At 43.7% G+C, this 14,687-nt stretch overlaps 1 protein-coding gene across 1 annotated transcript in view; it reads right to left on the minus strand.

Annotated features, from left to right (window-relative positions):
• CRACD (capping protein inhibiting regulator of actin dynamics) overlaps positions 1 to 14,687 on the minus strand; it is a 63,298-nt gene that overhangs the window by 26,291 nt on the left and 22,320 nt on the right. The window contains exon 3 of the mRNA XM_056855439.1: positions 2,917 to 3,052. Within this exon, the coding sequence (XP_056711417.1) occupies positions 2,917 to 3,052 (136 nt within the window). The remainder of the gene's footprint in view (positions 1 to 2,916; positions 3,053 to 14,687) is intronic.

A 14,687-nucleotide genomic window follows, 5' to 3' on the forward strand; every position in this document is an offset into this window, starting at 1 on the left:
TTGGAATGAAGAGGAGCCAGCAATCCTTAATGTGCATCAGAGAGCAGCAAATCCAAGGCACAACTTCCCATTGTTTCTGGGGCTGCCAGAGAGAGACTCACCGACCCACATTGACCTCCAGGCGAAGGTGGCAACCAGTGAAAACAGCAACAATCACACTAGCAAAGAGGAGATCAAGCCCCCCCCCCCCACCAGGACAGGTCGCAGCCCACACACCCACACACACACACAGTAGAAGCCAGTCCGTGGCTTCTAAGAGCTGATGTAACTACGCCGAAAGTGCATCCAACAACGCTCAAAGTGTAAGTAAACAGCGTAACTGGCATGGGTAATGTACGTATCTTTTCATTTCAACACAGCCAAAGTGCATCTTATAAAGAGCGACCTGTGCAAATTCCGTATCTTCAGGATTGATAGATTTCACTTGCAAAGAGGCAATCAGCCCCCCCAGGACAGGTAACCCCCCCAAATCACACTCCACAGAGGCAATCAAGCCCCCCCAGCAGAATAACCCCCCCTCAAACCAGTACGGCTCACCTCAACCCCAAACAAACAATCCAAGGAAGAGGAGGAGGCACAGGTGCCGAGTGGAGGGACACTCACGCCGCACCGCCGCACTGACTCAACTCCAGGCGAGGGTAGCAATGGGCAGAAAAAGGCAGAACGCACACTCCCACAGAGGGGAGCGGGCACCCCCCCAGCATAACAGGCAACAGCCCCCCTTTGGCTTCCCCCCAACCACAGAAACTGCTTACACACACACACACACACACACACACACAGAGAATCTGCTTCTCCCACACACACACACACACAGGAGAAAAGGTATAGAGAAAAAACCCCAAAATCAAACTGTGTGGATGTCTTCCAGCAGGAGCAGGGAGGAGAAGTAAATCCAATCCTATTCCAGTAAGCAGCTCAGTTCAGGATCTCTCAGGAGCAGCCCCACCAAAATGGAAGGAAATGAACTCGGGAGGGGACGGGATGGGAGGGACTCGGGAGTTTTTATACTCTTTTCCTGGCCAATTCAAAAGGGAGAATCCCTGCTCTGATTGGCCAGAAGAAGACCCAGCTTGGGCCACCATTGGCCGTGGGAGAATGCTGATTAGGGGGCGCCAAAGTTGTATGAATTTATCCGGCGTCCGCCCAAACTCGCCGAGTTCGGCTCATCATTTTCCCATCTTTTTTTACTTTGGCTCTATCCGAACTGGAAACCGCCAAATTGGGGAAAATTCAGCTGTTTTCCATGTTGGATGAAACTGAATCGACAGCCCTAGCCCTCACAGCAGTTATTCATCTTTTTTAAGCACTAGGAAGATATAACTATGGATCTCCCAATGCCATACCTCTTTTGGCCTTTATTTATTTACTTACAAGTAAATACACCCACACTTACATCAAGGTGTTTTTTTTTTTTAAGTATTTGTGTTTCTAAAGTATGATTCCTGGCTCACGTGCTTTTCAAGCTCTATGGGAGATATGATATATGTTTCCTGAACTTTTTTTATGACCTTAGCTTCATTCAGCTATTAATTATTCAAACCTGATTTAATGAAGATTTAACTTGACTACAGCCTCTGGTGACTAGAGCAGACATGTGTTTTGATTACTGCTGATTCTAAATTTAGACGAGAGAAGCCCTTCCTGTTCAAAGAACTTGCAGGCAGCGAGAGGAATGCACGTTTCTAGCAACAGGGAAAGGGAATTTTAAGGGAATGCTCAAAGAATGAAAACTATACTTATCAAGCAGAAATTCATAATCACGGCTATACAGCAATCACCTTCTAAATTAATTTCGAGTTGTGGCTGATTTATACTTTCTGGTGGAAAAGGCGGTGGAGTCTGATCTGGAGAACTGGGTTTGATTCCCCACTCCTCCACATGAGCGGCAGGAGGCTAATCTGGTGAACTGGATTTGTTTCCCCACTGCTGCACATGAAGCCAGCTGGGTGACCTTAGGCAAGTAACACTCTCTCAGCCCCACCTACCTCACAGGGTGTCTGTTGTGGGGAGGGGGGAGGGAAGGTGATTGTAAGCCGGTTTGAGTCTCCCTTAAGTGGTAGAGAAAGTTGGCATATAAAAACCAATTCTTCTTCATCATCATCATCACTGAAAAGTAATGGGATGGATCCTGTGAATCTGTTCCACTAATGGCTGAGCCTTCCTCTTGTGGAAGAGGTGCTTTCTGGCAATGCAAGTCTCCTTGGACTGGAAGAAGGCGCCTCTGTTAACAAAACAGCCTCACTGGAACCACCCCAATAATTTTAGGAACTTCTGCCTTCTGCTTCTGATCAGGAAGCATTTGCTATATGAATTGCTTTTTAAAAAACAAGTAATTAGTTCTCCCATGGAACTCTTTAATACTACCTGTCACCAATAGGTGTAAGTTATGATTGCACTGACATGCATAATAATATGGATCACTGAATTTTGGCAACACAGCAACTTCAGTCCAAAGATCAGTTTATGTAATTAACAGTTCCAAATATTAAAATGGTACATTCTCTGGAATGTACCATATCAGGGTGCAGGTTTAAATGACTTCCCCCCACTGCTCTCTCTCTCTCTCTCTCTCTCTCTCTCTCTCTCTCTCTCTCTCTCTCTCTCTCTCTCACACACACACACACACACTTTAGGAGCTGGAGGATGGAATTTGAAAATGGAAGTGTTTCACTTATTTTTAGGATGGGTCGCCATACTGTAAGCTGATGGGGAATGGCTTGCAAAACTGGAACCATAAACCGGATCCATCTTCTTACAATTAACACTCTCTTGACAGTATGCCCCCTACCACAGTGATAGGCACAGTATCAAACAAGGAATGATAATGACAATACAGCAAGTGAAGGAATTAATCCAATCTACAAGGCTTTGAACTGTTCTAGCTCTAGAGTCAGATTGCTTACTAATTCTTACCTGAAGGGTTTTGACTTTGCCTAGGATGTTGTCCTGGGACATTGCTTGAACAGACTCTTCACTCTCTGCTCGCCCATCAGGTATGAAAATGCTGTCATGGGAAAAGGCCCGTGTTCCCATACTATAACTGGAAGACCTGAAAGATAGGCATGGATAGGGTTTTATTTTATAGAAGTGCCTCAGATGGCAAGTCCAACCAATTAGAACCAAGCCCTTTCTCATTCCCTGCATTGCATTCCCTAATGTTTATTTATTCTGATATGTATTTTGCCCATTGTTGAAGGCTCAAAGTGGAAGAAAACATATTTAAACTATATTTATTTTACAGCTGTTTGTCAGATAAACATGGGGTAAATGGGCACGAAATATATTTCTGCACCCCACAAATCATTTCAACAGCAATCATTTGCTTATTCTATAAACCCACTAGGTTTCGTAGGTTGAAGTACAGACTTGAATGGATTCAGATGAATTCTCAGTATTGATTACAAACGTATCCTACCCTTCCCTTGGTGAGCTCGGTGCAGTGCATGCAACTCCTTCCTCCATTTTATCTTCACAGAAACTCAGTAAGGTAGGTTATGATGATGGCATGTGATTGGCGCAAGGTCTACAAATTAGCTTCATGGCTGAGCAGAGATTTGAATGTGGGTCTTCCCAGGTCCAGTCTTTCACGCTAACCAGTATACCACCCTGTTTGTCTGCAGTACCCCCACCCAATATAGAAGTCTGCCATTGGAACAATTTCTTGAATATAATTTGAAATTTGGAATCGGACTGCATCTGCAAAGGCATTTTCTGTGAATGGAGTGTAAGCGCAGAGTGAATTCCGTGAATGCACTATGTAGGGCGAGTCATTCACATTGACAATGGAGCACCCACACGAGAGTTTTCAGCACACATTCTTCTGTCAGACACCATTTTCCTGCTTCCGCACCCACCCTGCTGTACCACCAGAGGTTTAAAAAAACCAGTAATTGCTATAGTGCTATAGCATTATAGTGTCATAACATTATAGTGTTGTGGCAGGAAAAATGATAGCCATGAAGGGCTGACAGAGAGAAAATGGCACCAGTTTGGCTGGGACCTCAAAAATGTGCAGCTTTCCAGCTAGACAGTGTGCTAACATGTTTGGACTGCATTTTTTTTCAGGAAAGATCACAGTAAATTACATTTGAGAAAAAGCATGACAAAAAATGGAGAAAACCTGGAAAATGTTCAAGAGGGAAGGAGACAGTAGAAGAGAAAAACCTCTGTGTGGAAGCAGTCTGTGTAAACTGTGAAGCCAAGCAGTACAAGGCTCATTCTAAATGTCATGGTTTATTCATTTTTATGCCAATTTTATGCTGTATGATTCAACACGGGTGCTGTATACACAATTTCCACAGGTTTCGTGACATCAGTGGCATTATTTGCAGCTGCTGCCATTGTGGAAATTCTGACAGTAGATATGAATGGTGTCTCTATACAAGCTTACCCAAGCCATAAGAACTGGGCTCTGTGAACTCCTATGGGGATTGCATGTGTGTGTGTGTGTTAAGTGCCGTCAAGTCGCCTCCGACTCATGGCAACCCCATGAATGAAAGTCCTCCAAAATGTCCTATCTTTGACAGCCTTGCTCAGATCTTGCAAATTGAGGGCTGTGGCTTCCTTTATTGTCAATCCATCTCTTGTTGGGTCTTCCTCTTTTCGTGCTGCCCTCAACTTTTCCTAGCATGACTGTCTTTTCCAGTGACTCTTGTTGTCTCATGATGTGACCAAAATACGATAGCTTGACAACCACCCCAACCCCTTCCCCAGAGTCCCGGCAGGAGGGGTGGAGGGTCTGGAAACCCTCTGCCCAGCCAGCGTTGGCTGAGCAGAGGGGTTTCCAGACCCCCCGCCCTCCTTCCTGGGACTCCCGGGTGGAACAGATATGTGCCTCCCGGCTGGGAGGCACAAATCTGTTTAAAGGGCCCGCCACACTTCTTCAGGGAAGCCCGTGAAGGCGCGTGGATGGCCCTTTAAACAGATCTGTGCCTAACAGCTGTTAGGCGGAGATCTGTTCCCCCCACCCCCGCGCCTTCAGGGGGCTTCCCTGAAGGCGCGCGGGGGGGAAACCCCGAATCTGCTGAATTTATTCGCTGAACCCCCAAAGTCGGCAAATTCGGCTCCCCCGTTTCCCACCTTTTTTTGAGTTCGGTTCCTCCCGAACTAAAAACCGCCGAATCGGGGGAAATTTGGCGGTTTTTCGGTTCGGGATGAATCGACAGCCCTACTCTACGGCATTGAAGTCCTTCCCCTCCTCAAATCCCGCCCTCCTTGGGCTCCACCCCAAAATCTCCCATTGGTGGCAAAGAGGAACCTGGCAACCCTACCCAGAAAGGCCACTTGGCCTGGGCATCAGTTTTAAAGGGGTGGCCTCTTGTTAATGTGTTGGCATCTGATGTGTTTTCCCGCTTGTCTTTATTCTTGTGATTTATTGCATTTTTTATTATGGCCGGAGGCCTCAAAAGTTGGCACAACTCTTTCACCTGATCTTTGAAAGGATCTGGGGTACTGCATCTGGGGGGGCGAGGGGGAGGTTCATTGATGGAAAGCAGGAATCCCTTCAGTTCACACAGGGTGTCTTCTGGAGGCCAGGCATACCCTGTGACCAACACAGCTATGGGGAAGAATTGCCTGAGACAGCTGGAGCTTCTGTTGGACGTTTCACCGCAGTTCCTCCAACTGCTGAAGGGGTGGGCAAGATTGCCTCCTCTTGTTTTTCAAACTAGGTATGGTTATAGCTTAGAAGCATTTATATCTCCGGCCAGATCACTGGTTCTACACACCAAGGGCAAAATATTATTATGGCTATGATCTAAAGTGGTACTGATGAGCCCAGTATGAGTTCCCAGTTAGGAAGAGCAGAGTAATAGCAGAAGACAAATTCTTCCATTTGTCTATCCCCACTCTCTGTAATCTTTGCCAGGCTTTGTTTTAAATTGAATAGAACATCACTTACGGCCCATTCCTGAGCCGAAAGAGCTCAGGAGGAGCACAAGTGGCCGCGCCGGCATCCGGGGTGGTTGCGCTTGCACCTGGGCCACTTGCACCGCTGAGAGAGGCATGGATGCCAGCATTGGGGCACTCATGCTGGCTTCCCTGCGCTGGCACGGCAGCACTGCCCTGGGATACTGGCTCAGGCTCCCGCTGGCATCCTGCTGGTGCAAGTTCCCGCACAGTCGTCCTGGAGATGTTTCCAGGGTGTTCCGGGGGCAGAGCTGCCAGTAGGCAGCTTCCTGACCCCTTTCAGGCCAGGAACGCCCTCTCCAGGCTTTTCCTGGCACAACTTTGCTGTTTTCAATGTGGGGGAAATGCCCCATTTTCTAAATTTTACTTTCAAAAAGGCTTTTTTAAGCTTTATTTTTAGGAGTGTAATCTCCCTCCCCCTACCACATTGAGGCATTCAGAAATAGAAACAAGAATATACAGAAGAATGTAACGTTCTTTAATGTCTTGATGATGGAATTCTTTTGAACCTTTGTGCCTTATTATTTATACCTTTTCTGGAAATAATCATTTAAAATAAGAGCAGCTTGTGAGTACCATTTGATTTAAAAAACAAAAACCCTGAAAATTAACAGTGCATGTGGATCCAAGTGTATGCCTGGAGCAGGCAGCAGCTATATGCTTTGAGTGCCCATCTATATTAATGCCATGGTAATACCATGACAACAGTTGCCATGACACATATGAGTGACTCCTCAGATCAGTGTGATTACTGCAACTGAGGCTAAGTTCACACCTGCATTTTATTAGAAACGGAACATGGGGCATTAACATGGTGGAATGTGCCTCTGACAGCAACTGAGTTCATAAATCCTTTTATTCGTAATCCCATGCTTAAAAAAAAAATAACATGAGAAAATTCTGGGGTAAGTGGTAGTATATAGATGGAGTACAGAAGTAAGTATTCTATACTACACAACCACCTATATGGAAGATGGAAATACTTCTTTTTTTGAGGAGGAGCCATAGGCTCGATTCAACCCCAGCTTGTGCTAGAGAACGTCTACTCATTTGGGGGGGGGGGTTCCCACAAATCCTTCCCCTATCTGCAGCCTTCGGCAACAGATCCCACAACATTCCCATCTTTCCCTGACACTCAGAAGAGTGAGGCATGAAACACTGTTCCAGGGGCAGAATTCTTTGGATCCCACCAATGTCTACTCATTGGATCTACACAACAGGTACAAGCTACTTGATGATAATTTGCACGCATACTGTGACCCTATTCACACATAAATATTAATCACTTGATCTCTTGTTACCTGATCTCTCATTAATGGATGAGTTACAGCAGAATCTGTGAACTGGGTGATTAATTTGAGATGGCTGTTCTGGACATGGGTGGATGGCGTCCTATCTGCTAACATCACGAGACAACAGACAGAGATAAAACCACAAGAACTTTTATTGAGCATTATCCATTGCAGAGCGAGTTGCATCAAAGAGAAACGGGGCTGCTAACCTTTCTGTTCTCACAGGACCCCTGTGACTGCAAACGTTGCATGACAGACAGAGGAGTAATAGGCATAGCTGTCCCCTACCCTGCATCTCCATTCTGAATAATGCTTGCACATGTTACATTAATGTCCATCATGAACTCTGGAAGACAGAGGAGTCCTTCTACAAAGAAAATGTGACACTCTCAGCCAAGGAAAAACGGTGTTAATTTCCTTCCAGTCACTGCTGCCGCAGCAGGTCTTATTTATATTCTGCATGGCACTGGAAGTGGGAAACATCCTTTTGTCTGTGCCTTTTGAATGGCTGCCGGGCTGCCTGTGGGTAGACAAGAAAGATATGAGGAAAGTGATAATTAATGGGTACCAGCTGCAACAGTCCAGTGATTAGAGGCTCATTAGAGGCTGTTAAGTTAGAAAGGAAGTGTGTTATCACCATAGTGCTTCCCATGCCTTAACCTAGCCTTATTTTATTTATTTTTATTTTACTCCCACTGGTCTACCAAAGGTTTATGTTGGGGGAGTCACCTATAGGTAATACAATGTAGCCATCAAAATAATACTCACCCATATAATGTAGACAGGTACATTGACATTCTGTCTCCAGCTGCTGTTTGTTCCACTTTATGTGTCCTTGGTTCATAACCTTGCTACCACCTGTTCAATACAGGAGAACTGTTAGGCCAATAAACATTTGTTCCTAATTGTTTTTCTTGCAGAACGTGAAGGAATTGGGGGGGGGGAGCAGAGGTCTTGCTTTGAAGCATGGTGAGACCCTTCCACTGCTTACCTATGTAACATGCCTTTTCCTTGCAGTCTCATTCCAGAAACACACCTGGGATTCCTTGTGGGAGATGGTGTGTCCTCGGCCAGCGGACCTATAAGTGTTCTAAGGTCACAAATATTACCCATCATCCTTTCATTTCTTTTTGTTTTCTCTGCTTGTTGTGGTTTCTTTGTGCAAAGTACTCCATCATCAAAGATCCTATTGTCATTTGTGAACTCCCAGTTCTCTAACTACGAGATGGAGAATGATGTAGAGTCAAGCCACACCATCTTGACACATGAGTTCTATGCTGAGGCTTATGTACTTCTGATAGTGTGCCATGGTTGATTGCAGAGTTATTTGGAGTCCTAGCCTTTGCTGGGGGTTTTTTAATTTACATCAATGGGGGTGTCCAAAGTAACCCCTCTTGTGTAAATATCTTATGCTTTTTTCAGGGGTGGATCCAACTGCTGAACAAGCACTGTAGTCTGACTAACTTCTATTCCTTCCTTCCAATTATTGGGATATTTGGTTAATATTACTGAGTTCTCCCAGTCAAAGAAGTGTGATATTGAGTATGGTAAATAAATCTCCCAAGAAGTATATTTCAAAAAGTAAAACTTCCCTTTATTCGATTCAGTTCACATTCAGGTCGCAACTGAAAGGAGAGAGAGCAGCCTAATCTAAAGAGTGCTTTCCCTATCACAAGTGGTCAGCTAAATGCAGCATCATGTGTACGGAAGTATGAAGGCATTATTTCTACAGAAGACACCTGTAGAAACATGTGACTTCATGCAGAGCCATGCAAGGAATGGGGAAGAACAAGCACAAAGAGAGAGAGGTGGGGATCAGAGGGTAGTTCAGTGGTAACATACTTTCACACAGCCCAAATAATGCACTTTCAATCCACTTTCACTGCACCTTAACGATCATTTGCAAGTGGATTTTGCCAGTTCACACAGGAAAACCCACCTTCAAAGTGTATTGAAAGTGTATTGAAAGTGCATTATTTGGGCTGTATGAAAGTGCTTGTATACACACTGAGAGCACTTTCACACAACCCAAATAATGCACTTTCAATCCACTTTTAATGCACTTTGAAGGTGGGTTTTACTGTGTGAACTGGCAAAATCCACTTGCAAACGATCGTTATGGTACAGTGAAAGTGGACTGAAAGTGGATTATTTGGGCTGTGTGAAAGTGCCCTTAGAGTTATGTAGCGCCCCCCCCCCAATGTCCAGGCATGCTGAGTCACTCACTCCAACATCCTTGCCCTCAGCCCAGCTCATATTTCTGCTTCGCACTGGCAGAGTATACATTGGCATTAGTGTAGTGCTGAGTGCTGCCAGTGCCTTCTTTAGTCTTGAATCTAGATATTCCATTTGATGTGATTCGAATAATCTATCTGTAAAGTTTATTGGTTTGGACTTGTATTTTTTGGGAAGAGTTTTTTTGTAGCTTATCTTCCAGTGTTTTGGCTGTTCCAGGTGGTCTCATTATAAAGAGTTTTTCAACACAACGGGTTTGGTAAAAAATAAGGAAACAGAACAAAAGAGGATATGTTTTGGACCAGAGGAAGATTGCACATTGAAATGACTTGCTAGCAGATGTCATTCGATTTTATTTATTCCGTTACTTTAATTTATGGTCTTTTTGCAGAGGTTTACAGATGTAATTGTGTTTATATCCTTTGATGTATTTTTTCATTTTGAGACATTTTATGATTAGTGAGATATTGGATTTACAGTGATTTTTGGCATTTTTCATTAGAACCTCATTTCATTAGAATGATTTTATTCAATATCTTATTTTGTCTCCCTTCATACTTCAGTACTTCTTTTTTTATATTTGAGAAGGGTAACCCCCACCCTTTTCCTTAGGGTTGCCAGGACCCTATTCGCAATCGGCAGGAAGTTTTTGGGGCAGAGCCTAAGGAAGGCAGAGTTTGGGGAGGAGAGGGACTTCAATGCCATATAGTCCCTGCCAAAATGGCCATTTTCTCTAGGGGAGCTGATCTCTATCGGCTGGAGATCAGTTGTAATAGGAGATCGCCAGCTAGTACCTGGAGGTTGGCAACCCTACTTTTCCTACAGTAGACATGTGTCATTGTCATTGTGGCCCATTTTCCAGTTCAAATCTACATTAAAATAGGCTGTTACATGGAAGAAACATCCTTCTGCTGCCTCTCACTCCTGCTCTAGAGGAACTGCTGGCTTAAGTTTTATACCAGGCTTACAGAATGCCCCCAATCTAGGCAGTGACCCATGCAAATGGCTACAGTGGAGTCTCTGACAAAGTGGGCAAGCTTCTCTACCAGACTGGAAGGAATAATGAAAATCCATACATAATAAAATCAGAAACAAAGTTTATTTAGGGGAGAAATACAAGTAGTTGGCCTGAAGAATTAGCATACTCAAACAGTCAATAATAATATCAAGCATGCAGTAATAAAAACCCAGCAACAGAATGACCATGTTAACATTCAGATATTTCAAGAACTCCCTCAGGCTGTGCAACATATTCCACATAAGAAGATGAGACATGACATCAAAAGTAGAGTAAGTGGATAAAGCATGGAGGTCTGAGCAAGGTCTGATTCCCAAAACAGAGGTCCAAACAGCAAATAATCCAAAAATAAATCCAAAGGGGAAAGCAGTGAAGCAGCATGTGTTATGTGCAGAGTAGTTACCCCATGGGTGTGCTCTGGATCCAAGCAGACTGTGCTTAAGGTTGTATACACTCAGGCCATGCAAGGTAGAGCATCAAAATTCTGAGTATACATATGATTTTGGGACAGATTCTGGCTCCAACTATAGGACAAGGGACAAATTCAAAACAAAAGATTCTTTCTTTCCCAGGCATGGAAAGAGTTGGCCAGGGGGACAGACAGGCCACCTGGTCAGCTGAAGGGGAGCAGGAGGGAGGTCCAGGATCCTGAGCCAATTTCCAAGTAAGGGAAGAGAGGAAAGTTCTCCAGGGTAAAGTGTGTTTGGAGAAAGTCTGGTCACCCCTTTGAGCTGGAGTTTTGACAGGCTGTTGAAATCAGCCCAAATTAAATCAGTCGGAACTGAGAAGTTCCTAGTGGGAAATGTTAATGTGGGCTTAGTTCTTTCTGTAGCACAGTGCTACTACGGCATGTTCCTCTTATGCCTTAAGTGCCCAGATTAATTGTTGAGAGGCCTTGCTTAATGGTCTGGAAACTAGGTACAGAATAAGCCTCGAGTTCTGTCTGGAGTCGCTATCATTCTCCTCGGTGAGAGTGATGAGATTAGGAGTGGTCCTGCTCATTCTGCCAACTCTCTTGCCTTTGCCCATTACATAGTGCAATGGAAAAAAAGTTCTGGCCATTTCTAAGACAAAGAGGAACAGCCCCCGTGTCAAAATGGAGGGGAAAGAAAGGCAAACCAAAAGGGAGGCAGCTGGGCAACACAGTAGGATGACACTGTGACATATTATTATGAGTGATTTCGTAATTTAAGAAGCATTGCAGAAACAAAGAACAAGGAGAGCTAATGGCAAACTACAAGTCCAGATAAGTACTGCATTTTGGCAAAGATTCTTCCAAAATTTGGGGCTATATCTAACTACATCCCTGGCACCTTGCTAGAAGAAAAGGATAATTATCCTCTTCAGCATATCTGTGGGTGATGAAGCTCCCATTAAATAAATGATCAGACAGAAAAAAGGTAAGATTGTTAAAGATTAAATGAAACACTGTGCCTGTATCTTAGAAATAAAGCCCCCTTCAGGACAACTCTGCGCTCGGTTCGTTAAATGATGGGAGCATAACAATAAGAGGAACAGATGGAGTGTGTAGGTTGCTCTCTGGGTGACATAATTAAGGTAAAATTGAGACAATTTTGTCTTTATAACTTGAATACCAGGGCAAGGTAAGTGTTAAGCCACGGCACTGACTCGGAGGCAGGACGCTAATGAAAGATCTGTAAAAACGTTTCCCAGTTTTGACTTACTAATGCTCAGGCCTAGATGCTAGCAAAGGTTCCACTCTAGCCAAAACAAGTCCATCGCTAAATGAGAGATCTGTTTTCAACTAAAAGAAGCACAGTAAGAGATGATATATTACATCTTCCACATTTAAACAGAAATGTTTCCTTGAGGAACAGCTTATGCATTACAAGTTTGCTGTTGCAAATATCACCTCTCATGCAGAACACTGTAATAAAACAAGGATTTTATTTGTTTTGCACGTCACACATATAAAGTGTTGATGTACTCTACGCCAAGATCTCCTAGAGGTCTAGAAATGCCACCTCTGTTGAAATGAGAAGGGCTCTGATACACAGATCCAAGGCTTTTAGTCTGCACGTTTATGCATTTGGTGCAACTTGACTCATTAACAGTCTGTGATTCAATGCTCTGTCAATAAGGAGTGCAGAAAAATAAATAGCCTGCCCTTTATGTTAATATTTAAATGTCACATATTCATCACTGCAACTAGGATAGGGAGTGTAATGTTTCCTCAGGGTTGTATATCAGTTGGAAGTCTAAGGACTCCAGTCAAGCATAAATAGGTCCTTGCAATGTTTTGGCACACATCCCTCACAAACATAGATTAATAGATCCCCTTACCTATATCACTGCGCATATCCTGTTATATCTTGCACCGATAATGGCCTCATATTGGTGGTCTTTGTGCAGCAAGTTCTCATAACTCAACTCATAGTAAACAGGCTTGATTGTGATATAAGAAGGGTAGATAGAAGGCAGGCTGTGATCCACTGGTGGGCAACTGGCAAATTTCTGATGGACCAGCTTGTACCTGCTGATTGCTGGGATTCTTGCAAACAATGCTAGTGCAAGTGGTCTTTGGTCTAAGGGCCAAACTAGATGTTCTTCACCAGTAAGGTTCGGGCTTCAACAACTTGACTCGTATATAATGTATTGTCTAGTTTGGCTCGAGTCCACCAAGTGAGAGTGTGTATTTAGGATCACTTAACATCGATTAGTTAAGCCTTAATCGTTACAAGATCCTGAGTGGGAACCCATTTTTAAAATCTGTAAAGAAAATCAGTTGATCCTTGTTTTTAAAAGCAGATCCTTGTTTTTAAAAGCAGATCACTCAGAATTTGAGTCATCATATGCCTGGGTTATAGTACACAGCCATTATGTTATAGTGGTTGGAATGTCACACTTAGACCAGAGAGATCTGGGTTCAGGTCTCCCTTCAGCCATAAACTTTATTGGATGGCCATAGTACCCTGCACCATACCACTCTGCTCAGCAAAGTGTGAAACCTTTCTCCAGCCAATTATTACCCATACAGTTACAGTTGTACAATGCTCGGCTACCCAATCTGTATCTTTCAATACCAGGAAACACAAATCTGAGAGATGACAGAACAGCAAATTCAGCGCCCACTCAGTTCAGGTGCTAAGTGACAAGGCACACAGCACCACATGTGGTATAATTCTTGCCAATGCTTTCACAAACCTAGATTTGAATGTATTTGCTTTAATCTTGCGATTAGTGATTATCTGTGAAGTTTAAAACAGAGTCTGTGCATGAACTTCACAAACTCAGGATCTGCTATGCTCATTCTGAACTGATCCCAAATTCCTCCAAAGTCTGGCTTGGAATGGACTTGGTTCTATTGTCAGCATCATCACTTCCCTGTCCCACCCTAACTTATTTGGCAGTGGCAATGCATTTAGCTGGTTTTCAGTAAACTTTAAAATACTGTTACAGTGGTGTTCTGGGAAATGTAGTTTCCTGGACTCCTGAAATCCTTCCAGGGGATATCAGGAAACTGGGGAACTATATATCCCAGGGTTCCTGATACTCAGATGCTGCTGTACATGCTCACAGTAGTATCTTTGGCATAAGGAATTCTGAGAAATGTAATTTCCAGGGCTCTGAAATTCTTGCTAGGAACATTTCCTAGGTTCCTGGTACCTGAGTAACTAGGCTTTAATCGAGCCTTCACTCGTTAAGATTCCCTAACTGTTGCAAAATACATTTTTGGGAAAGGGAAGGGGCCATGGAGTTGGGGAAAGTTCGTGAGGAGCTGGGGGAAGAATTCAGATATTGTCACATATCTAAAGAAGTCACTGGCGGTATAATAAGGTCAAACTTGAGAATGAGCTTCAAGTAGAACAATCAATTATCCATTATTTGAAAGGGGGATTGATGGTTTTGCCTGAATTCACTAGAAACAGAACTGGTGAAGGGCTCATCCATCATGATCTGTGTTTTCCCCCTTTTGCAACTAACCGATCATAATTGCATGAAGATGTTCAATTGGACCGTGGAAGGGAGGTCTTGTCTCCTATTTCATCTTTTGTAAAGTGCCTAGATAACTATATTAAACAGAAGTCCAGTGGCTCCTGAGAGACTGACAAAATTTAGCAAAAAGGCTACTTTGTGTGGCTTGAAACTTTGAGTATAAATACATCTCCCATGGGTGTACCATCTAGGTATCAGATGGAGAGAGCTCTGACTCATGATATTTAGTGTTTAAAGCGACTCCTGCTTAAATTTGCTACAACAGGCTAATATAT

This window comes from Euleptes europaea, chromosome 9 (assembly GCF_029931775.1).
Source record: "Euleptes europaea isolate rEulEur1 chromosome 9, rEulEur1.hap1, whole genome shotgun sequence".
Lineage (NCBI taxonomy): Eukaryota > Metazoa > Chordata > Lepidosauria > Squamata > Sphaerodactylidae > Euleptes > Euleptes europaea.